Genomic DNA, 22,994 nt, shown 5'->3' on the forward strand with positions numbered 1-22,994 from the left:
TTAGACACAGCTGTGCACACATAATATAATCACCAACCTAAAGCTCATTACTCAATACAGGCCTGTGTGTATTTTGATATCAGGAGAGAATAAGAAAGAGGAGTATTGAATATAGAAAGTATTAACCACTAACTCCACTTTACTGGTAGTTCTCAGAGGACCTACTTCTGCTCTGAACACATCACTCATGCACACTAGATGCCTTGATCACCTAGGGCCAGAACCAGAGCCCGGGGGATTTTCAGCGTTGCTCAGTGACCTGTTGTGACCACCTGTTTCTGTAGCATTAACTCACTTTCCCCTCTTGTTTTTCTTTCAGTAACCACCTCTCCCCTGTCCACTGCAGACCAGATGTGGTGAAGTAAGTGGACTTTCCTATTGTCATATAATCCTATTGTATTTTGCTTGAAATTAATCAATTTACACTTTTTATGTAGAGAAAAATTCAATTCTACCTCATATGAAAGCATTATTGGAGCTTAGAGTGGTAAATGTCTTAACCTTGTCTCTCTCTCATTTTATTTCCTACTTCCTGCAGTATTCTGGACAGGACGATACGTTCATCCGTGGAGCAGCACCTCTTTGATATGAACCCTTTAGGGGATCAAAGTTCAGAGGACTGTGAGCTGACCCCGTGTCTGCTGTCTGCAAAGGTGACACCAACTGCGCGACAGAGACGTCGACACCACAGAGAGCAGCAGGAGGACGGTCTGAGGCACCGAGAAAGAAACAGGTATGATAGGTCTGGCGTCGTCATGAAGTTGGCAGTTGATGGTACCAGGATAAGATCAGTGGCACTGTGTAGCAGCACTAAAGTGCACTGCAAAAATCTTTTTGAAAAATATCTATTTTTTTTATTTTTTTTGTCTGTGATTGTGGATCATTTTCCGACAATTAAGGTGAAGAGATGTTCTTGTATAAGATTAATTATTTTACTTTTTCCTGTTGTAAATCAAGGCCAAGTTTAATTTCACTTCATTGTCGTCGTCATATTAGATGTTAAATGTTAAATGCTGCTGTATAAACACGTTTGCTTCATTTTTTTCCTTTTTCACCCCTCAAGTGGGTGACCTCCTCACATGACAAATAAATAGATTAACACAGGTTACACATAACACACAAGTCTGTTTACAGGTCTTGGGGCTCGACTAAACCTCCATTGCTCGCTCCTCGTCTCTGCTTGAGGTTAGTGCGTAATGCGAGCTGCGAATAGAAAAACATACCTCTGCCTGAACTTTCAGCAGTTCAGTGGCATTGTGGATAATGTAGGCACCAGATTTTGGTTTGTAAGAAGAAAGTGTGGAAATAAAAAAGACGATATCTTCTTTTACCTTTCCATTGTGAGTCTTTCGTAGTGAGACAATGGTAGAGGAGTGCAATGCTAAATTGGTGCAGTATACAACAGAAGAAGAAAAAATAACATAAACTAGATGAATACAGAATAAGGACATTAAATAGTAATCTTGTAAGAAGATAGTTTAATATTGCTTAGTTGTTACACAGTACTCCACTCAGTAGATTAGTTCAGGGAGGTATGTGTAAGCAATTAGGATACCATCTCTTACAGAAATTATCAGGGGAACTGTATTTACTTTTTTTTAAAGTAGGGAGGACAAATCCTAAAAGAGGCAGAGGGTGGGCACTTGAAAATTCTTGAATTACCGTAACTTGAAATATTCTCATTGGTTTTTTTTTTCACATATTGTACATAAAATTTTAACAATTAAAAAATTGACAGAAACACTAGATATAATTAATGTTTTTTTATACATTTCATGCTCGTTAAGCACAATGAGATTCCTTTCATTAATAAAGACTGACTTCAGTGTAATGCTTCTGCTTCTAGTTTACATTTGTAAGGTTTCACTCTGCATGGTAAGCTCGTCCACTGAGACATAGTACAGTCATAACAACTGGAGTCATCACAGTAAGAAGCTAATCTTTGTTGATGGAGACCTGGTGGAGTCTGAGAGATCAGTCACACGTGGATTAGAGGAGTGCATTAGTCCAAAGACAGCAGAAAATGTCAATAAGAGCGTGGACAGTAAATAGACAGTAAATAGAATTAGCACAAAAATTAAACCGCACATTAGTTGCTGGAGAAGGTATAAGTAAATGAGGTATCAGGGTGACCTTGTCATGTAGTTTCCGGAAGCATTTCACCCAATGTCAAGCTGATAAAGACAGACCAAACTGTGCAGCAGAGAGAGTGAGGTGGAGGGCAGATGTCTCATTTCCTCGCCCTTTTCTTTTCCGACTGACAACAGAGCTGCATCCGTCAGGGCAGACACCAACAAGGAGAACATCCCGTTGAGCGGTGGAAGCAGTGGAAGCAGTGGAAGCAGTGGAAGCAGTGGAAGCAGCTCAGGCAGCGTGGGGGAGGACACAGGCAGCAGCAGTGTGGACTCACAGGGAGGCCAGAGTGGTCACACTGAAAAAACCCCCAAACCCAGGAAGTCAAAACACAGCCCTACACTGGTGCAGCTCACCGACAACCAGGACGCACATGCAGTGAGTCATCACATCTTTTCTCTTCATCTGCTTTATTTTTGTGCTTTGTCACCATCCTGGCAGTTTCTCTTCTGTTATTGTTTTTTACTGCTCTCTTCCTCTGTTTTCTTTTGTGTGTGACTTTTCACTCACTGTCACATGTCCATCTGAGGTCCAGGTCAACAGATAACGGCTTTTCTTTCAGTTGCTTGTAGCAATATGTATAATATTTTAGAATTTTTTGAATTCTGAAATTGCTGCCAGTTTTACATACAGGAAAATAGGGGCTGACATTAGAAACAGGATCACCATATTCACAGAGCATCTCCTGCAATGCACCTGTGATGCAGATAGATTGGTAAAGCACTCCGCTCAACCCCCCATCATCTTCGTTTCTGCCTCAATGCAAATAATAGTCTGTTGCAGTTAACAAGACTAACTAAATGGAGGCAACTTGGAAAATGACAGGAAGCTGTGCAGCTGCCTAATGGCTCCCTGCTATTCTCATTGTACAGTGGGTTGTAATATGCAGCATACCACAGTAATTGTTAACCACTTTTTCCAGAAGCAGTGCAGATGTAAGGGCCAGCTATGAGCGCACAAGTAGCTGCAGCTTTTATCCACTGAAGAAGAAGATCCGCCAGAGTGCAGCTTGTCCTTTCAGCTGTTGTCATGTGCGAGACTACAATGTTCCAAGCGCTGCTTTTATTGAGTAATCAGATTAAGCAGATACAATAAAGTAATTTCTTTAATGTAGAACGTTACTTAGAGGTTTGATAGTAGCACCTATATTTTATAGTTTATGAGTAGCACCTAATAGGATAGCATGGAGGCAAGAGGTAGAGACTTTGCAATGCTGTTTCCAGTAAGGATTGCACACAATCGTACAAATCTACAAGCATGGGTGCTTTATGGCAATATTGGATTTTCAGTACCAACTGAAATGTGTCCATAGCACTGACACTCTGGACTGGTGCTGAATTATATCTTTACATACATAGATTAATGAGTTCATATACAGAGAATAAATTATAAACTTTTTAATATATCCAATTAACCTTAATGAACATTTTCATGCAAAAATACTAAATACTCCCTGGTTCCAACTTCACAAATTTGAGACTCTTCTGTGTTTTGCTTTGTTATAACATTATAAATGAAATATCTTTAGGTTTAGCACTGTTGTTCAGACAAAACAAGCAATCTGAAGATGTCACTTTGCACTGCTTTTCACTTTATTTTTGACCAAACCAAACAAAAATTTCAAACCAATCAAGCCTTAAGATTTCACGATATGATACAAAATTACATCCATACCGCTTATCCCCAGTGAACAAGTTCAGCCACATAATAGAATATTTGGTCAGCTATCTTCAACCTACCAAGCATATTAAAATGAGTCATACCCAAAAGTGCTGTGGCACAGTGACAGCTGTATATGAGGAGTGTGTGAAAGCCGTCAAAGTCACGACGAGGACATGGTGTGAAGCATGTAGCTGTAGTAACATGATCCAGTCTGTACAGACACTTCTTCCACTATAGCTGCATGTAAGCAAGATGGATTATTATTCACACTTGGTTCCTAATTGATGTATGCTAATGTAATGATCAGCTGCATGGTGTGCTGTCCCACCAACCAACTGATGGAAATAGATTTGTTCAGTTTACACTCTGACACTCAAGGAACTCAATCTTAGACTGCCACGCTGTTTTTATTCTTTTAACTCCTCATGCCAGCCCCTTATGTAACAGTACAGATGACACATTATGCCTTGACACACATGCAGTAAACTGAATGTTATAGCTGCTACAGCGTCGCTGAATGGCTGGGCCAGTGTTGTGCTGGGTGGCTGATAGCAGAGGTTTGATGTAAGTAAAGGTCTGAGTCTGTGCTGGTGTGAACAGTCGTCTCTGTGAGTGTGAGCTTATTATGTTGAGAGCCACTAATGGTAATCGGGAGCTCTGAAAGCCTCTGGACTGTTGTTTCTGGTGCTGTTCATTGTAAACTAGCACAGAGTCATACAATATGTTTATGTACAGTGTTGTTTGTTATGGGTAACCTTTTTGACAAAGTTCAGCCATCAAATCACCTTTTTGTGTGAAATTGTTTATAAACTATGTCAAAGATGCATTTTTATTTGCGAAGCTAATACAGTTAATACAATTAATGCTTAAATTTCACCATTGCATACTGATCTGCAGCCTCTAAATGTCTTTGGCTTGATGTTTTTTGCCATGCTAGCAGCGATGTGAATGTCTGTTGGTAAGTCCACCACTTTAGTCTAGAATGAAACATACTATTGGATGGAGAGCCATTAAATCTGGTGCAGAAATTCATGTTCCCCACAGAATGAACTCTAATAACTTTGACAATATCCTGACTTTTTCATCAGGTCAAAGCTAAACTAAAACACTAACTAAGCTGTATGCTCTTGGTGACACTGACTCCTATTTTTTATTATTTAATTTCTTTAGATATTAATAATGTTCAGCATATTTTGTGTTATTTTTCAATAACTGCTGCTCATATCATATTTCATATAATACAAGCAAGAATTATAAATGATCTTTTCATATTTTTAAGTACTTTGTAAACCTCTGCTTTTGAAAAGTTCAATACAAATAAAAATTGTTACAAATAAATTTTATCACACTAACAGCTCCAAAATACACAAAAATGAAAAGTTAAACGACAATTGTCCAAAAAGATTCAAGAGTATTAACGCTTTTCCCCTTTGATATGCTGATACAATGTAGCTTGTCCCTTTTTGGTTTTTAAAAAAAATCTAAAATCATCTCTATGGATACTTAACATTCAAAACGTACATGTCTTTTCCCAGGTGAAGGAATGTGTTGCTGAGAGATCTGGAGAAAACCACATGGATACATTTCAGAAAGGGTAAGCTCTTCAAAATCTGAAGTTGAGGAACTTTTAAAAATGACATTACACCCGTTGAATCGCTTTTTCTCACCACATTGACCATTTCCCATGGACACACAAGTTGATAAGCTGCTGGATGCTCTCTCTACGCTGTTAGATCTGTATGTCATACTGAGATTTTATAACATACACTTAAGCTGATAAAGACTGGTAGCAGGATATATACAGTACTATATGTGCATAAGCTGTGCAGGGTTTCCAGAGGCTTCTGTAAGATAAACATCTGTCTTGTGTTTGGTTTGACAGAAGCTGGTGTAAATCAGTTCAAGCTTATTTACTAAACTGTCTGATTTTTCAGGAATGACATTTCAAGAAATCATGGCCTTCCTTCTCCACCACAGGTAGGTTCAAGTTCCTTTCCCCTGAGTCTCTCTCTGTTAGGCGGTGCCTTTTATTTCAATTCGCTTTCTTCCTATTCTCATGAAATTTATCTGAACTGTTATGCATGTGTCACCAGAGAAAAATGGAGTCTCAAATTGTAGGAAGATGGATGTGAAAGAAAGGGAAGGGCTAATTATTGAACCTCATGACTGAAATGTGTCAACAACTGCCAAGTGCAAAATTCATTGAATGCTTGCACAGATTCATGCTTTTCTTTAGTTATTTTTATCAGGCAGTTTTTCATTTAATTTACCAAATTCTTGTGCTTGCAGTTTCTTTTTTTTTTAAGTCAACATTTAATATGCAAGGTGGTTCATAATGCTCCAAATGAGTCACAAAAATACATCAAGGCTGGATATAAAAGAAACAAGGGAAGTAAAAAGAGATACAATTGAAAATTGTATAAAATAGAAAAACTTAACTGGAAAAAAACAGAAAAAACAGAAGTGAGAGATATGAATAAAAACCTCAATAACAAACAGTGGCAAGAATAAAAGGACAGGCACTTGGAAGAGCTTTAAACACTGATGTTGATGTTAATGCTTTGACCAGTGTGTTTGTACGTCATGGTTTTGTGACACCACCACATTGCTGATTTTGCTGAACAGAAAGTCCTCTGCACTTCCACAGAAATATAAAATTTAACTTTTTTTAGCATTCTTGAGAAAAGGGATCGTCCTACCATTATTCTGACACAAACTTACAGACGTTCTTGAGTCACCTGTCACAAACATTGTGAAATCCCTGAACTTTTTGTAGTAAGTGCTGCAGTGGATGTGAGCAGAAGGAAACAAGTCACCTTCCCCATCTGCTCGTCTCCACATTAAATCTGGACCAGCTCCACTGAACAGAATCATGCAGCACTGAACCAATATGGTGAATCTTTTTCGAAGCAGTCCAGATGGATTTTAGTAGCAGCTCAGGTCGCAGCTCTGCCGCCACCACACTGTGCCACTGAGCAGCCATCTGGAGCCGGTGTGGCGCCGCTCTGAGTGGAGGCTGGTGCAGCAGGCTCTCAGCTGGTCATTAATGCCCGGGGTACAACATGAGCATCACACAGACATGATTGTTACCATCAGGCCCTCTTTGTCTTCCTCTGAGCAGCAGTTAGTTAGATTAATTAATAAACTGATCTGTCTGTATGGTGACCTCATCCCCTGCAGCTGATCTTTCAAATATTGATACATACAGTATGACTCTGTGTACTCTGCTATTAGTTTGGTTTACAAACACAGTATTTTGGTGACCTGGCAGAAATTGAGGCCTATACTGCTTAACCAATCAGCAGAACAACAGAAAAATATTACTGATGAATCATTTATTTTTATTTTCCCAATTTTTTTTTTTGTGCTTATCCCTTTTTTATTTTAGTGCAAGCTGCACAGAATTGGTATTGACCAGATATAATAAGACATCACCTTGGACTCAATGGACACATTTTTCACTGTGCTCTCACCTTTTATAGACTAAACAATTAATCAGTTATTTGCAAAAAAATAATTAGGAGATTAATAGATAATAAGGATAAGCATGACTTGCAGCTGTACCTGTGTTCTGAGTCCAAACCTTTAACGTTAGTGTGTTGGTGTAGTGTGTCTCAATCTGCGATAGAGCTGCAGTGTTTTGGACCAGCTCATGGTGTGCAGGTGAAGGTGACTGCAAAACTAACATGTCACTTATAGGGGAATTGTTTGCAGCACATCTTCTCACAATAAGTTGCTCTTCAGGTCGCTCAGAGTGACACTGAGCACCAGGAAAACTCTGGAATTGCGAGCACACACTGTATTTGTCTCCATTTTCTGCAGAACCTGGCAGTGCATTGACATCGTGTGCAGGCACATGTGCTTTATGTGTGCGTGTGTTTTGAAAGGAGGTGTGGAGAGCTCCACCACACATAAATGGTGTGAGAGTGCAAAGGGAAACAAAGCTATCAGACAGGAAGCTTATGTCAGGCCAAATCCTCCACATTGTGTGTGTGTGTGTGTGTGTGCGTGTGCGCGCGCGCGTGTGTGTGTGTGCGCGCGTGTGTGTGTGCGCGCGTGTGTGCATGTGTGTGTGTCCAAGGTTTTGTGCTTGTCTGTGTGCCATCTCAGCAAAATGCCCTTTAAATTCCACCATGTGTTTGTTTGTACACTGTGTATGTAAACCCCCACCCCCCAACACAGCTTAATTATTGTCTAATGCATCCCCCGCCACTCACACACACACACACACACACACACACACACACACGCACACGCACGCACGCACGCAAAAGCAGTAGCTCTATCTCACCCGTCCTTTGCACCAGCTGGACCTCTCGTGATGATGTAATCATGGCTCAAGTGTGTTAGAGTGAACACAGTGGATGATGTTCCAGGGAACACTGTGCAGTGTGTGGACCTACATCCAAACACAACAAGACCACGGTGAGCTGTTACATCTGTGCTGCTGTTAATCCACTGTGATTTTATTCGGAGCATCTTGAACTAATGTCACATTGTCCTCTCTACACTGATGCCTGACAGCAAACTTTCATTAGATGTTTATGTCTGTGAAGTAAAAGTCATGACACAGATGCGGGGTCTTTTATCAAATCACCTTTAATGAATCATTTGCATATAAAACAGTTTGACGACAAAAGTGCTGCTTGATGAGGAAACCTTTACATCCCTTTAGGGTCTATTACCTGGACTAGATGTTGCTCCTCTTTCAGCAGCTCTTACCTCTGAGACTCATATTATTACATAACATTCACCCAGTAGACTCTTGTGTTTTAAAGCCTAATGAGTCCGTACTTTAATTGCATGATTACCATGACTGGACAAAAAGACACAGGAAGTACAGTAGTTAAGAGAGTATAGAACAAATGAAAAACTAACCCCTAATTAACAAACAATTATCAAATTCTTCCTGAATGAAAATTTTTATGGTCAAAATATGTCATTAGAGAAGAGATTGCTTTTATGTTAATAATTTAATTCTGTAAATCTGCACTCTTACACTCTACACACTTAACTCTTTCAACAGGAATTATTCTTGATTAACTACTAGACACAAAACCAATGACTGTAGACAAAATAGACAAAAAACATTATTACTTATTGTTTGAACCAGTTGTAATTACTTATTACTTACTTACACACTGAGTCTAGAGGCTGATGCAACTGAATGTGTGTGTGGATGTGAAGGAGCTTTCAATTGTTGATTGAGTGAGCTGGAGCATTATGTACTTGTTCATGGGGGGTTATGGGTGGGGGTTTCTTGACTTGAAAACAGTGACGGTAAGCGCAGCTTAGGGGAAATTTCTGCTATTAGTGGCTCACAGTCCGCATGTTCTCTCTGGGCACTAATGCCACTTTGTAGCCTCCATGATTGAGATCACATCAGTTATTTCCCATGTAACAGATGAGTAGGCTTGATAACTCCCTGTTTTTGGCCTCCACTTCAGCACAAGAACACAAACACCTGAGACTAATTTACATAAACCTGCCAACAACAACAACAACTAAGTATCATGAATAAAAACACAAATCAAGGGCTGTTGTAACCAGATTCAACTACACGCCTTCCTGTAGGCCATCTGTGGCATTTATGAGTTCTAGTAGCAGTGTGTCTTGATCTGTTTTTTCCTAAAAATAGCCTGGTCCCACGCCCGGACAGAGGAAATGGGACCCCATGGGCTTAGTGCTAAGTGATCCATGGACACGTTCTAAATACATGATCAGTGGAGTATGTAGCTTTACCAAATTATTTACATTATGCTAGAATTTGATTACACAGCTTTGATTGTGGATAAGCAAAGTGGACTGATAAAAAAAGGAGAAGGACATAAAAAGGAGAGGCAAGAGAAGCTGGTGAATAATAGGTAAAAATGGAGGAAGTAATGAGGTGCTGGATGGGGAGGTTTGCATGTAGTATTTCTGCTCTGAGTGTCTGCAGAGAGAGACCGATAGAGAGAGAGAAAAATCACCCAGTCAGCCTACGTGTGCTAGCTCACAATCTGGCTGCTATTTTTTTTTGTCCTCAGCTCCCTCCCTTTCTCTCCCTCCCTCCCTCCCTCCCTCCCTAACACCCCACCACCCCTCCCTTCTGCTCTTTCTGCTGTGGAACAAACAAGTCCAGAGCGGCGCTCGGGTGGGGAATATATGCATGGCAGGCAAGAGAGAAAGCAACAAGGGCTACTGTAGGGAGAAGAGAAAGAAAATAAGAGAGGGAGGGAGGGGTGAGGGATTCCAGTGGGTGAAAGAGGAGGCGGAGCCAATCCACTCCTGCTGTCTCACACACAGTTAAAGACAGATGGGCGGATGTTTTGGCCAGCTGAGGCAGCCAATCGCGAGCAGGGAGCAGCCCCCTCCGTTAGGGCAGGGCCAGTCTGAGGGAGTGTGTGGCTCAACTTAAAGAGTGTGTTCACAGGCTGGTCATCGTTGTTGAGGGCTCTCGTCTTTTCTCTCATGGTTGTGCAGACGTTGAGGATGAAGATCCAGGAGTCGCCCGTCACTTGTGACATGGGGAGGGTCAGCAGTGGAGAGGTGCGAGGCTCAGACCCGGACTGTGAGAAGACAAGCTGCGAGGATGTTCCCCGGCTGGACCTGACAGCACTGACCGAGGATAACAACTGGGGAGGTGAGGCAGGAAGCCATATTAATGTTGTTTTCATGCGTTTCTCTTACATGCAACACTTCATTTTTAAATAGGTCTAATACCTATCTGGAACACACGCCTTTTTATACAAACACACACATGCCCAGACAACCCACCCACTGTCCCCTCCACCCAGCTCTGCACATGGGTGTTTGGGTAGCAGCTGCACACCTTCTGCTGCCTCTCTTCCTCCTCCTCCTCCTCCTCCTCCTCCTCCTCCTCCTCCTCCTGATGCAGCTCCCTCTGTCTCTCCTGCAGGATTTAATAGTAAAAGATCCTCTTAAGTTCTCTAGCCACCTATATCTGGAGGAGAAAACACTCACTGGAGACATACTTGTTTGCTCGGTTGGCAAGATAAGGCAGCACTGCAGACAGTTTGTTTTATTACAGACCACATGGGAACCTTGAGTCTTTTATTCATCCCAGTAGAGAAAATATGACGGTGCAGCTAAAGTTAGAACTCCTCCTGCGGTTTTATTTAAAGAGTAAACACCGGGTTTTTACCAGGATGTATCACTTACTTGGCGATTTATGTGACTGAATAGCTTCCAGATTCAGCTGCTGCTGTAATTCCCAGTCAAAATCAATCATTAAAGGGGGGTCGAATGGTGATAACAGTGTACCAGTCAACCAGCTGTAGAAACTTGGCTTGTGTTTGGAGAGGTTATTGAGCCTGGTTGAAAATTTCAGACTTGTGCTCCATTTAAAAAGTGGGGTTAAATTTTTCTGAGCAGCTCGTGTTTGCTATGTCACTCCAGGAATAGTGATGGTGATATCTGTGCATGTGCATTTAATAGCAACTTTGCACGAGATCAAATTTAAATGCAACTAATGAAGTAGGTCCATTTAATTTATTGATGCTGGCTTATCAAGTGTCATTACTAATGCAGAGTTTGCAGAAATAGCCACGAGCATTGCATTATTCATACGTCTGTTCCAACTCTGTTTTGCTGTCAGACGTCTTTAGAGTTTGCTATCAATGTGTTTGTTTATTCAGTGTTGGGGTTTGTGCAGAAAGGAAATCATGCACAATCGCCATGCACGAAGACTGTGATTGTTTTGTCAGGACATTGCGACACAGTGGGGAAGGGTGGAGGTTTTTGTACTGAGCAGTGAGAGCTATGCATTTTGCTGAAGTGTACTGGAATGATAACCAACAGGTTCATTGCTACAGTAAAAGACAGTGTTGGGGCATGTTGCAGCGCGTGTTGAACTCTGTGCGCTGCAAATGTTGGTCTTCACTCCCTCCACCACCACTGTTTCCTGTTTGATCTGGTAGTCAGAGCAAAATTGTTCCATGCAATAAATCTCTCAACTTCTACCAGCTTCATATTTGGAGCATTGGCACGTAATTACATGTTTTGTGGAGCTCTCTAGTGGCCAAATATGATATAGAAAAAACAGTCTTTGAGAGGTTATTGTTGTTGCTGTGCAACATTTGCTGATTGCCTACCCCTGAGCTAAAAAAAATAGTTACTTTAATCTGCATAAAGGTGTGGCGTGTTTTATGTGTGTCAGTTCAGAACATGGTGTCTCTGATTGTGTTTGCTTGTAATTAAAATGTAATTTGCATTGAGCGAGGATATGGAGGAGGTAAGCTGTTTGTTCGGGGAATCTACAATTCAGGTGTAGGTGGCTGTTTCACACTGACATCAAGACTAAGATCACTTGCTTCTTGTTATTTTTTTTCTTCCCTTGGCTTTTCGGCTTTTCTTCAACCTCCTCCCTGTACATTCTGTCCTGAATACATAACTGAGTTCATGGCAGTGAGGACACCACGGGGAGCCTGCATCATTGGCTGTGACAGGCCATTCAGACATACAGTATCTCCTCTGGGTGCCTTTCAAGCATGAAAACAAGCAGGGCTTGCCATAGCACGAACTTCAATTGTGTAAATGTATCATGCAAAGTTGAACTTGTGAGGTTTCTTTTTTCTGTGAAGTTGGCACGTTTATTCTTCAGTAAGGAGAACCAAAGAGGGATTTATATTCTCGCAAAATGAGCCAACCTGAATCAGCAGTTAATAAATCGGTACAATGGTTGTAAATACGGTTAGGGGATGTGTGAATACTGTAGAGAACGTGTTAGACTGTGTAAATGAGTATGCTGGGGGGATGAGGGCATTAGGCAGCGGTGTGAGACCTTTGTCCCAGTACACTTTGTGCCAACGCCTGTCATGGTGACCTGATATCCGCTGCTGCTCTGTCCTTGCCTGTCTGCCAGTGATGTTGGAAAGACATTAATGGACATTTGAACAGGAAGATACACATATCTTAAGCTCATAACTCTGATGAGTTGATTAGGGAGATGATAAACCACATTCATTGCTATAAGAAGGATGCATGCTGGTCCTTTGTTTTACTTCTGTTCCTTTTACATCACTTCATCTTGTTCTTTTCCTTGTCTTCTCCCCTTTTTCTTGTCTTATTCCTCCAGATTCTCCGTTTTTTAACACCCCTTTCCTTGATTTCAAAAGCATTTTCCATCCAAGTTGTGATGGTAAGTGTTGTGCTACATCACTGTCAGTGCTGACTTGCTTCGCTGTAAATAACATGTCAAAAAGAAAGAAATGACCTTTTCCTCTGCATGGCAACATGCTTGAATGGTCTGGAACATTGTGGCTGACACACACGTCTCTCTCACACACACACACACACACACACACACACACATACACACACAACAACCTTTAGTGAAAAGGCAAACTGGCATGTTTTTTGTTTCATTAGTCTAGTTAATCCTGAACCATCAGCGAGCAGTTGATTTAAAGGATTAATTTCAAATGCCATGGAGCCTTACTGGCCGGCTACACTGCCCTGTACTCTGAGGTAGATAATAGACCTCAAAGGAAGACATTTGGTGTGATTGAGAGTTTCACCTGCTGTTGTGAGCAAGCTTAAACATGCCAGGGAGTCACTACTTGATAAACTGCACGTACCTAGAAGCACAGGAGGACCCCCGGGACTCTTAACCTGGAATTTGAGCTAAGTCACTTCTCGTACGCCCCAAGTCACCCCAGCTAAACAAAACATGCATGTGCAGTTTTAGACTGGGTGTGCATATTTTCACGGGTGCTTTCTGACACCATGAATGTTTACACTGACGGTTGGTTTCCTTCAGAGTTTGTTTTCACTCCTTCCATCTCTTCTCCCTGTGTAGCTACTCCTCAGTATATTTCTAGAGTCCACTGACACCTGAGGTTACATGTCTCTCGTTTTCCATGAAATGTACATTATGTCTAGTGCTGAGTCTCATGTATTGGCAGTTTCAATAGAATTTTCCTTCCTTGTTATAACAGTGTACTATTCTCTTGCACACGTGCTGGAACAGACACATCAGCATGGTTTATCCCTCACCATGCAGAGTGGAAACTAAAATACAAACTCGTCACTGTACCTCTCAACAGGGGTCGCGCCCTGACATTATCCCACAGAGAGCCCAGCTTTATTAATAGCCCAGGGATTGTCAGGAGTATCTGCATGACTATTCTCACCAGACATAATTATTGCCAGAGTAGAGACTGTAACCAGGGGATGAACAGAGAGAGGGAGGGTGGGCAGGTCTTACCCATATTTTCAGGACAACATCTGTGACTGTCCAGCCCCAGAGGAAGGGAGCCTCATCATGTCCAGTGACTTTCACAACACCAGAGAGAATACAAGATGTCCATATGATGAGAACTGGTGCTGAAAACAAGCAATCCTGTTTGACACATCTTTTATGTTGCTCTTAGACTTTACAAAACAGAGAAGTATAAATTCAGTATTAGATTTAAAAAAAGACAAACTCCTATTAGTTATTGAAAGGATTTCTCTTTTTATTAGCATAGAGCATAGATCTAAATCTAAAAAATCAGTTTGTTGAAGATTAACATAAAATAAAACAGATTTTTTTGAGAACATAATCTGCAGATTAATCAATAAATGGAAAAATTTCCCAGTTGTAGCTATATTCCCCTTTTATCCATTTATTTAATCAGTCATTTAAAAATTCTTCCATGGTATTTGTAACTTTGGTTAAAGATTTTAATCCCAGTTAGACTTTATAAAAGATTTGAAAGTATTCTGATTCAAAAAGTAGATTTAATACTGGAGTTAAAGTATGTTCAGCTCTGCAGGAGTATCTGTTGTATCCTTTTCTTCTGCAGCTACAGAGCTGTTTGGGAAAATGGGGAATACATGTTGTTGTCCGCCGACCAGCATGCACAACATTTCCAAACAAGATTCCCTGCCTAACCTGTCCTTTGTTTGCTTTGGTGTGTGTGCATCTTCTGTTTGACAACAGTGTAAGCAAAGTATCTCGTTTTAACACAAAGCGTGTACGTGTTTGTGTGTCACTCAGAGCCAGTCCCAGCATACTCATCTCTGCAGAGGGAGAGCATGGACCGCGAGGAAGCTCGACTGTCCCCTCACGCCGGAGGACGACTGATCCGCCAGTTGCTGGAGGAAGACAGCGACCCGATGCTGTCCCCTCGTTTCTACGCCTACGGACAGTGCCAGCAGTACCTGGACGACACTGAAGTGCCTCCCTCACCGCCAAATGCACACTCGTTTGTCAGGTAGGCACTTGGCATGGTCTAGTACCTAGAGGCAATTGGAAGGAGCTGACAGTGATATTAACAACATCATTTATCTCTTCAGTCGCAGGCGGAGTTCATCTCTCGGCTCCTGTGACAATGAGAAAGAGGAGTTGACATCAGCTCAGCTCACGAAGAGGATTCATGTCCTGAAGAAAAAGATCCACAGATTTGAGGAGAAGTTTGAAGAGGAGCGGAAATACAGGGTAAGAAGTCATTTCTCATCAGAAATAAATCAAAATAATCCCCTGCCACAATAAATCTGACTTTAAAAACTTTTTTCCACACTATAAACAAGGTTATTTACTAGCTGAGGAGACTCTGATGACTCATTACAATGAATTTTAAATAGGAAACAGAGCTCTGCGCTTGTTTCTTTCCAAGGCCAATTTCCAGAGCTCCAATTCAGATTTATGGCCAACACAGTTATGTTCATGTGAGCTGTAATGATAGGTGCTGCTGTCTTATTTTGAAAGGAGAATCTGTTTTCATCTGTATCATTGCTTTTTTTTTCCATGCAGCCTTCCCACAGTGACAAAGCTGAAAACTCAGAGGTGATGAGATGGGTAAACGAACTGGCCAAGCTTCGTAAAGATCTTAAAGGTAAGACATAGAAATGAACATCACTCATCTGTAATGAGATGATTCAAATTAAAATCAATAAAGCTCACATGTAGTTTTCTCCCTAACCAGAACACAAGCTCCTGAAGTCTGAAGAGGACCTGCCTCCTCTGACCCGTCAGCGCAGCAACACGCTGCCCAAAAGCTTCGGCTCTCAACTGGAGAAGAAACCTCAGCAGGAGAAAGTGCCCAAGCCGCCAGTGGAGAGCACCCTGGAGACCATTTTAAAGAAGCTACAGGAGAAGAGGGAGGAGGTGAACCGCCCCGAGGACATCAAGGTACAACCATGTCCAGGTTACACACTGACAGGGGATGGATAAATAAATAAAACGTCTATAGCAAACTAATGTTACATGTAAGATAAACGGTGACGCTTTAAAGCAGGCAGCAGGGTTTGAATTTATTATGGTGCTGAAGTAAGTGTGTGTGTGTGTGTGTGTGTGTGTGTGTGTGAGTGTGTGTGTAAAACCAAATGAGGATGAATGCGTGTTGCAACAGAGAGTGAACTCCGGTCATTTCTACAATGTGTTGACCCACTTCCTGTCCCCTGCTCACAGGATATGACACGGGAGCAGATCGGAGCAGAGAAAGTAGCCCTGCAGAAAGCTCTCCTCTACTACGAGAGCATACATGGCCGACCAGTAAGTCATCCTCCTCCTCCTACACCTCATACACCTCCACTCAGATAGATACAGCAAACTCCACAGGCCTGATCTGCTGCCAGCAGTGTCGGCCTCAACAGAGAAAATCTTGTTTACCGCTTGATTGTGACCCAGAATAACCAAACTGACACGCTCTTTGTTTGAATCCAATTGCGATAATTGTGTCATCTAATCCCAGCTATTATTGTTGTATATCAGGAAGTGCAGTTGAACTTTCTGTCACCACCCTCCCTCCTCACACTGGGTAGCCCTGGTGGTTTGTGTTTAATGACCTTCACGCTCTGAAGAACGGCTGCAGCGCTGTTGTTTGCCAATCTGGGTTAGCTGTCATTTTGTTTTACGGTTAGTGCTGCAGAGAGTTAGTCTGCAGGGAGACAGAGGACGACAGAAAGAAACTAATACTGAGCTAACGAGGTGTCTTTGTTTCTCTTTTTTGCTGCTTCAGGTCACCAAAAGCGAGAGGCAAATCATGAAACCCCTGTATGACAGATATCGCCTGGTCAAGCAGATCCTGTGCAGAGCCTCCACCATCCCTGTCATTGTAAGTATCACATCTTAACCTCCCTTTTATTTTTTTTCATTCGCAGCTGCTTGTTTGTCCTGCCACTCTCTGAGAAGCGAGCAGCAAATCATCGTCGCACTGTCCATACGTCTGCAGACACTTAATCCCAGCTCGCATTGGCTTTTAGTGCCAACACGCGCTTGGAACTGGTGGCAGACGTGTTATCCTTCTCTCCAGGCTTTAAGCTCAGCTTTAGTGGCTCAGTGGATCCTCTGGTCGTAAAGTAGCTTATAGGTAGCAGACAGGAGAGTTCACAGCAAGTGACAGCATGATAACTGCAGGTGAGGGTCAGAAACTGTAAAAATGATCAACTCCTATAATAGGAGGATTTCTTTTTAGTCTCAATTGAAGATAAGAAACAGAAAAACAGGCAGCATTATTAATGCTACTTTGAATATTGTTTTCATTGCATATATGTAAGTTAACATATATGTAACTCTGCCTATAAGAGTAGTGTATACGCTTTCTTTTCCCTATTATTCATGTACTTAACTATTAAATAACCATTTTATTATGTAAGATATGATTTGCATTATGTACCAACAGTATATCCATTATATAATGCACTACCTCTAATCCCCATCATGCAAATTGGGACCACTGCTATAGATTATTCTGTACAATAGAAGTTATGGTGCAGCAGTTTTATTATCCATGAGAGGTCAAGTCAGATGATGTTGGTCTCTTACGAAAGTTAACTGAGAGTTTACGCTCAAAAAGTCAGAATTAGCTAACTGAACTAAATTTAGACACCTTTATTTGTATGTTTTTTTTCCTACTTTATTGTTCTGTTTTGTACACTCCCTTTACAAAATAAGCAAATATGTTGTGATATCGGGATCTATGTGAGGCTTCAGGTTGCAATCTAAATTTCAGTCAATTTTTCAAGTTGCTGATTAGGAAAATTTTCAACATTATTGTCATTTGAATCTTTTGTGGAAAAAAGCTTGTTATCGTGGACAAATAGAAGAATAGAAAGTAAAGAAGGAAAACCCTTTACTTTAAAAGTTCAGACGCAGAACTCAGTGAAAACTGGGAGGAAGTGTTTGGCGTTTCCTCGTTGCAAACACCAAAGTGAGTGTCTCAGCGTGGTTAACTCCTCCTTCTTGACCGTCACCACAGGGCTCTCCCTCCAGCAAGCGCCGAGGTCCCCTCCTTCAGCCAATTATCGAGGGCGAAACCGCGCTCTTCTTCGATGATATCAAGGTGAAGAGCTGCTGCTGCTTCAATAATCAGACGCCAGTTCTCCTTCCTCGCCCCGCCCTACTACCCCCCAACCCCACCTCCCCCTTATTTACTACCATCCACCCCTCTAATGAGCCTGATTGCTGCCTGTTGATTGGGCAGTTGCCTGTTTTCTGCCACCAGTATCTGTAGTCAAGCATCTGTAGACATGTTGAATCAGTAGCTGCCTGGACGTGATGTTTGAATCATGTGATTTTGATTCAAATATAGAAACAGTAAATGCTCTGTTATTAAGGATAATGAACTTGGGTTTTATTTTATCATCATTTTGTCATTTTCGTTTTACATTGTGCCCACTCAGTTGATTGCTGAGATGTGAGACGTGTGATGTGGTGAGATTGAAGACCAAAGGGGCAAAAAATACAAGCAGTCATAGTTTTAGATAGACACAAACTTTATAATTATGATCTAAACTGTTACAGGTCAGTTTTCCAGTGTAATTACATAATATGAACTTTGAGTTTGTATTGCATTCATTGCATTCATTGTTAAAATAACCAATAAGCTACCAGCTACCATAGGCTCCCTGCACATACACCTTCTACCAACCTGAACACCAGGTGTATTGACAGTGCATTAAAAACTTGACAGTAAGTATCTAAAAGTGATGGACAAATTATTGAAATGTAAAAGCTTCTGCTACATAACCAATGACAACTCAATCATCCAAAGAAATACTGACCTAGTATCCACTTTTATATTACTCACAGGGTTAAATAACATCCAGTTTAAAATGGATATTAGTAATTACTTTACAATAGATATGACAGCCAAAGCTACAAAAATAAGACCCATGTTGCAGTGACGCAGAATGATACTTTAGGTGTGTTTTAATACCAACTGTAATCAAATCTCAGTAGAACTAAATCTCTGCTCTGTGTATTGAAGGTTGTTTATATCTGGTTCAGGACTTTCAGAAGCATCAAGCTGGTTTTCAGGGGACTGTGCGTCTTCTAGTCCACTGCGCTCTTTAAATCCTTGCATACATAGTTTTGAGTATAGACGTGAATCACAAGCATCGAAGGACATTTTGCTGCTGTACCGTGATGATTTATAACCATTGATGACTAACACTGCACGACCCTCATGCACTGCAGTGTTTGAGCCTGGAGGCCCGGCCAACAGCCCCGGGTTTATCTCAGTAACACCACTCACTGCACGATGTGGCGCTTTGAGCCTCGGCCACCGTTTGACCTCTCTGTGCTCCTGCAGGAGGAGGAGGACGGCTCTGAGGACGACGGAGACTCAAAGACTCAGTTCACTGTGACCGTCCGGCCCGACCTCAGCGTGCTCAGCTTCCTGGACCACATAGACGAGGAAGTGGACGGTTTCATTTCACCAGTGGATGAACTCTCACCGTCTAAAAACACAACGGATATGAGGCTGTCTAACCTTCACTCTGCCACCATGTAAGTTACTGAAAAGAGACAACACAAACCAAGTATTCACGTAGCATATAGTAGTATATTCATGTAGCATATAGTAGTATATTTTACTTAAAATATTTATACTACTAAGTAGGATTTTGACTTGTCATGGAGTATTTTTACTTCTCTGTATTAGTACTTTTACTCAAGCAAAGGATTTGAGTACTTTGTCCACCACTTGTTCAACATATTTAAATATTTTAATGCAAGATATTTAAATATTTCTGCCATTTCTCTCGCAGACAGGAACTTCTGGAGCAGCTTCAAGAGACCAGAGAGGAGAAGAAGAGAATCCGCAAAAACCTGAAAGAGTTTGAGGACCAGTTCTTTAGACAAAACGGAAGGTAAAAGAAAAGAAGAATTTGTTCAGGTTATATAACAGAGGCATAATGCATAATGGGTTTTCCACAGCTGAACCTTCTCCATTTCTTAATGTTTGTTGTCTTCCACCCACGTCTTGTTCCCATAGAAATGTGCAGAAGGAGGACCGCTCCCCGTTGGCAGTGGAGTACAACGAATACAAGCACATTAAAGCCAAACTGCGGCTGCTGGAAGTTCTCATCAGCAAAAGAGACTCAACTAAGTTCATCTGAGGAAAAAAAAAAGACTCTAAAAGGACTGTTGCTTAGTTTCTGGAGATACAGTCAAACACACCTCACCCCGATTTCCCTTCTCGTTGCCATCTGTGCTGCTCATGTTTCTGACTCGGGGAACAGCCTGTTAGTCTACTCTGTTGATCTCTGACGTCCACAGAGAGCCACCAACCCACGACTGATTCAAAGCCACACAAAGTCACCTGCTTCACCTGAGGAGTTCATCTCCAACCAAACCTCACCTTCACAAGAGGACGTTTCTCCAGACTTAAGCAGGACACACAAATAACCTGAATCACACTTGTATTGTTAATAATTTATTTCTATTCTTTTGAACATTTTTATCAGAACAGAAAAGTTATTTTTCTCACGCTTTATTGTAGAAGTCTTAAAAAAAAAAACCTTGTAAGTAAAATAATAGATATGGAATTACTGCTATTTTTAAAGAAGGATTTTGCGATCAAGATTTCTGTGTATTTTTGTAAGGGAGATGTTACTATTTGTATAACTTCAATCAGCTGAACAGTATTTACTAAACCAATAGCTTTCTCTGTTTCAGTTCTGACCAGCATATAATGTCTGACATAATCATATGTTGCTTCTCTAGAAGTTAAATCGAGTATTTGCTCACTAAAACAAGTGGTTTCTAATTTTAATAAAACCCAAAGACAGAGACTCAGAGTACACACTATGAACCAAAATGGCTCAAATGTTCATTATATTCAACACAACAGCTTATTTTTTGTGATCACTGGTACTTACCTAAACATTTGACTGTGTATTTTATGCATTGACGTGCTTTTTTCCCCATTTACTTCATGTCAAATAAGCTATTTTTCGTCTTGAAATCACTGGCATGTTTGCGCTCTCACGTATCAGAATTGGTGAGGCCATGTGTGAGACGACTGGAGGACAGAGATGGTAGCTGAACACCCCAGTTTTCCCAGCGGTCTGTGTTTCCTTTCTCGTCTGCTCCAGAGCTTGTTTTGTTCTCTTGTAAATATGGATCACTGTGTATGTTTACATTTCTGAGAGCGAGTATTTTTTTCCTTTCTTTCTCCAAAATGGATGATTATCAGTGTGAATTTCGTTTTTACTGAATGTAAACACTGGCGAGGCTTAATGAATTTTGAGTGTGTACATTTTAGTACATAAATTGTATTTGTATTTTGTATATATCATGAATGAAATCATATTTTTACTGAATTTCTGGGCTGTGCGTGGTTCCTCTTGTGTGTGTTCATCATTGATTGATCCATCAATGATTTTCTTGCTTAGGGCACAAAGTCTTTATTTATATATATTTTTTCTTTTTTATATAATATATAATTACATTGTTTGGGATCTCAAGCAGTTCTGCTCAAGCAGTAGAAAAATAGATAAGTGCTACTGTACTTGGCTTGGAAGCTGTTAGGTAGGTTAGGTTTATTTGAGGGGGTAAAACTATCAGATAAATGTAGGCCTAGTGACGTAAGAAAAAGACATCACAGAGTATAGAGAAGGATTGGTAACTATCCAATTGCCAATTAACGTTTTTTCCCTGTCATTAATTTATGCATTGATTTATTTAGTGCTGCTGCACATCTTCTGTCCAAGTGGACAATTTTCTCTGGGCTACAGTGTTGAAATCCAACAGGCTCATGTCATGTGAGAATATCACAGTGATATTTAACATCACTTAAGAATGTCAACTAATTCAACTAAACTGACAAGCTAACCCTGGCTTCCGTCTTCTGTATGCTGGCAGTCAGGTTGGTAGCAGGAGTAAATATAAAAATGGTGGATATATCAAAGTATGAGTTGAATTTCTTTCGAAAAATCCCATGAAAATGTCACTATGACTTTTTTTATACCTTATGACTAATTATGTCTAACTGTACTATGACTTTTTATGATGTTTTGATGCCTTACTATATTATGACTTTTTAGGCCTATACTATGACCTCTTTATGCCTTACTATATTATGACATTTTTGTCCCTTTGTTATACTATGACATTTTTATTACGTTTTATGCCTTACTATACTATGACTTTTTATGCCTTACTATACTATGACTTTTTATGCCTTACTATCCTATGACATTTTTATGACTTTTTATGCCTTACTCTACTATGATGTTTTATGCCTTACTATACAATGACATTTTTATTCCATACTTTACTTACATTTTTTTAACGTTTTTATGCCTCACAATACTATGACGTTTTGTGACATTTTTATGCCTTACTACACTATGACGGCTTATGCCATACGACATTATGATGTTTTATTAATGTGTTATGCCTTACTATGCTATGACATTTGACATTTTGACATATATATGACATATTAGACATATTGTATCAAGAGTGATGTTACCATATGTGTGTCACCTATCAGAGGATATATTATCATGACAAATATACATCCTCTGGATATATAAAGATATAAGTTTATAACAAATATGAAATACTCATAGTAAAATATACATACAGTATGTGTCAACATTTTATATTGTTCCAATTTACAACAGCTTTCATATGTAATTTTTACATATATAGGCTATATTGTATATACATATATGATTTTACTTCATATGTACATATATTTCATATATGGAAATTCAACACATGTACATATATTATATTTGTTTATGGGCATTTCTGAATGTAAATTCAGATCTTATATGTTAATAAACCATTTGGTTGACGGTATTAAAAAGTTGGAGGGGTGGCGGGGTTGTTGCGTCCTTACCAATGTGAGACCAAACTTATGTCATTTGCCAAATCAAATTCTGCTTAGGGCCCTATAAAGGCTTGGGCTGGCTCTGGTTTAGTCTATAAAATGTCAGAAAACTGTGGGAACTGGCCTTCACAGTGTCCAAGGTGACAT

The 22,994-nt window shown here is 40.5% G+C and overlaps 1 protein-coding gene across 1 annotated transcript in view; it reads left to right on the plus strand.

Annotated features, from left to right (window-relative positions):
- The window catches only part of fam13a (family with sequence similarity 13 member A), a 33,408-nt gene extending 12,081 nt beyond the window's left edge, over positions 1–21,327 (plus strand). Inside the window, exons 3-19 of the mRNA XM_023428204.1 lie at positions 320–361; positions 539–733; positions 2,268–2,511; positions 5,331–5,389; positions 5,730–5,772; positions 10,258–10,417; positions 12,872–12,934; positions 14,777–14,993; positions 15,076–15,217; positions 15,533–15,614; positions 15,705–15,910; positions 16,190–16,273; positions 16,740–16,835; positions 17,979–18,062; positions 19,314–19,510; positions 19,771–19,872; positions 19,998–21,327. Coding sequence (XP_023283972.1) covers positions 320–361; positions 539–733; positions 2,268–2,511; positions 5,331–5,389; positions 5,730–5,772; positions 10,258–10,417; positions 12,872–12,934; positions 14,777–14,993; positions 15,076–15,217; positions 15,533–15,614; positions 15,705–15,910; positions 16,190–16,273; positions 16,740–16,835; positions 17,979–18,062; positions 19,314–19,510; positions 19,771–19,872; positions 19,998–20,121 — 2,140 coding nt within the window. The 3' untranslated portion in view covers positions 20,122–21,327. The remainder of the gene's footprint in view (positions 1–319; positions 362–538; positions 734–2,267; positions 2,512–5,330; positions 5,390–5,729; positions 5,773–10,257; positions 10,418–12,871; positions 12,935–14,776; positions 14,994–15,075; positions 15,218–15,532; positions 15,615–15,704; positions 15,911–16,189; positions 16,274–16,739; positions 16,836–17,978; positions 18,063–19,313; positions 19,511–19,770; positions 19,873–19,997) is intronic.
- Positions 21,328–22,994: the final 1,667 nt, after the last annotated feature.

The sequence above is a fragment of the Seriola lalandi genome, unplaced genomic scaffold, assembly GCF_002814215.2.
Source record: "Seriola lalandi dorsalis isolate HSWRI2012SDOR001 ecotype SW California unplaced genomic scaffold, Sedor1 jcf7180002054872, whole genome shotgun sequence".
Taxonomy (NCBI): domain Eukaryota; kingdom Metazoa; phylum Chordata; class Actinopteri; order Carangiformes; family Carangidae; genus Seriola; species Seriola lalandi.